The sequence below is a fragment of the Suricata suricatta genome, chromosome 11, assembly GCF_006229205.1.
Source record: "Suricata suricatta isolate VVHF042 chromosome 11, meerkat_22Aug2017_6uvM2_HiC, whole genome shotgun sequence".
In the NCBI taxonomy this organism is placed as follows: Eukaryota; Metazoa; Chordata; class Mammalia; order Carnivora; family Herpestidae; genus Suricata; species Suricata suricatta.
In genome coordinates this window covers 39,749,572-39,750,934 of record NC_043710.1, presented here as the reverse complement: position 1 = coordinate 39,750,934, position 1,363 = coordinate 39,749,572, and the positions used below count along the sequence as shown (strand labels likewise).

Below are 1,363 nucleotides of genomic sequence, written 5' to 3'. Positions count from 1 at the left end.
ATTCTTTGTTGTTCAGGCCTGTCCTGATACTGTAGGATGTAAGGCGGCATCCCTGACTTCTCCCCACTGGATGTGGGCAACATAGTCCCTGAGGGTCACAACCAGAAAGTTCCCAGGCATTGTCAGCTATCCCCAGGGCCCCAGATTGCTCTCAGGTAAGAAGCACTGTTGTCAAATGAAGCCACATGTGATGAGGTCCAGGGGACATGGGTGAGTGCAGAGGTGACAGGGAGGCCGATTCCAGGAAAGGCCCAGACAAATAGCACTTCTGCCCCGAGGCCGAGGAATCCTATACTTGCAGAATGAGTGCACATGACTGTGGCTTGAGTCCCTCTGAGTATTAGGGGCATCGATGACATCCTGAAAACTTTCTCAGCAAGCTGTACCAATGATATGGGCAGCTTGAGGAAGCAAGTGGTAGGGCCGTGCCCAGCAGCCACTTTGGCTGCACCTTCCAATCACCTGGGAGCAACTGAAAGTCTGGTGACCAGGTCACACCCAGGCCAGACCTCAGACTCGGGAGTGGACCTCAGGCATCAGTATTTTCATGCTCTGCAGGCGATGCCAACACGGAGCTGAGATCGATAGCCACCCGGCTTTAGGAAGTGATACTCAGACACACCTACCTGGCAAGAAGTCTGACCTCATGCCCGGCAAGAACTCTGGTCCCAACCTCTGCTCGGCCACCTGCTGACTGGCAGTCCCTGGACAGTGGACTCAGCTGCTCTAAACCCCAGTTTTGTCGCCTTCAAGTGGGGGACGCTGTCTGCCTCCCCGGGGGTTCTGAAGTCCTAATGAGTGACCACGGGTCCCAGCTTGACCAGAAGGGTCCCCGTTTGCCTAGAACTACCCCAGTGAGCACTGAGAGTGGCCCTGAAAATTCCTCAGACCCAAACAAACCAGGATAGTTGGTCACTGTAAATTACATGAAGGTGCTGAGGTTCTAGTGCAGGCTTGGTAGATGTTATTCGTTCCCCCCCCCCTTTCTCTTTTCTTTTTCCTTCGTCTTTCTTTCTCTCTTTCTTTCTTTCTTTCTCTTTCTTTCTTTCTTGTCAAGTTAAAGGCTAGGAAGGGGTAGGGAACAGGGACAGTGTCACTGAGGAGAGGAAGCAGAGTGAGAGCTGAGCTGAAGGGGTCTCAAAATCGATCCAGTTAGGAAATGGAAGCAAAGGTGGAAGGAGGAAGGAAGAAAAGGAGGAAGAGATGGATGAAGGGAGAGGGAAAGGAGAAAAGATGAACAGCTTTAATCATACTTTATACAGTTTGTCTGCGGGAAATTTTCTCCATTGCAGGACTTATTGTGTTTCTGCTAGTCGAACGTAAGCTTCAGCTGAGAATGATGATTGCTCTTTCTCTAGTAACC

General features: G+C 51.1%; 1 protein-coding gene across 1 annotated transcript in view; it reads right to left on the bottom strand.

Annotated features, from left to right (window-relative positions):
* The window catches only part of LOC115272503 (serum amyloid A protein-like), a 15,192-nt gene extending 14,544 nt beyond the window's left edge, over nt 1-648 (bottom strand). The window contains exon 1 of the mRNA XM_029915559.1: nt 627-648. Within this exon, the coding sequence (XP_029771419.1) occupies nt 627-648 (22 nt within the window). The remainder of the gene's footprint in view (nt 1-626) is intronic.
* Nucleotides 649-1,363: the final 715 nt, after the last annotated feature.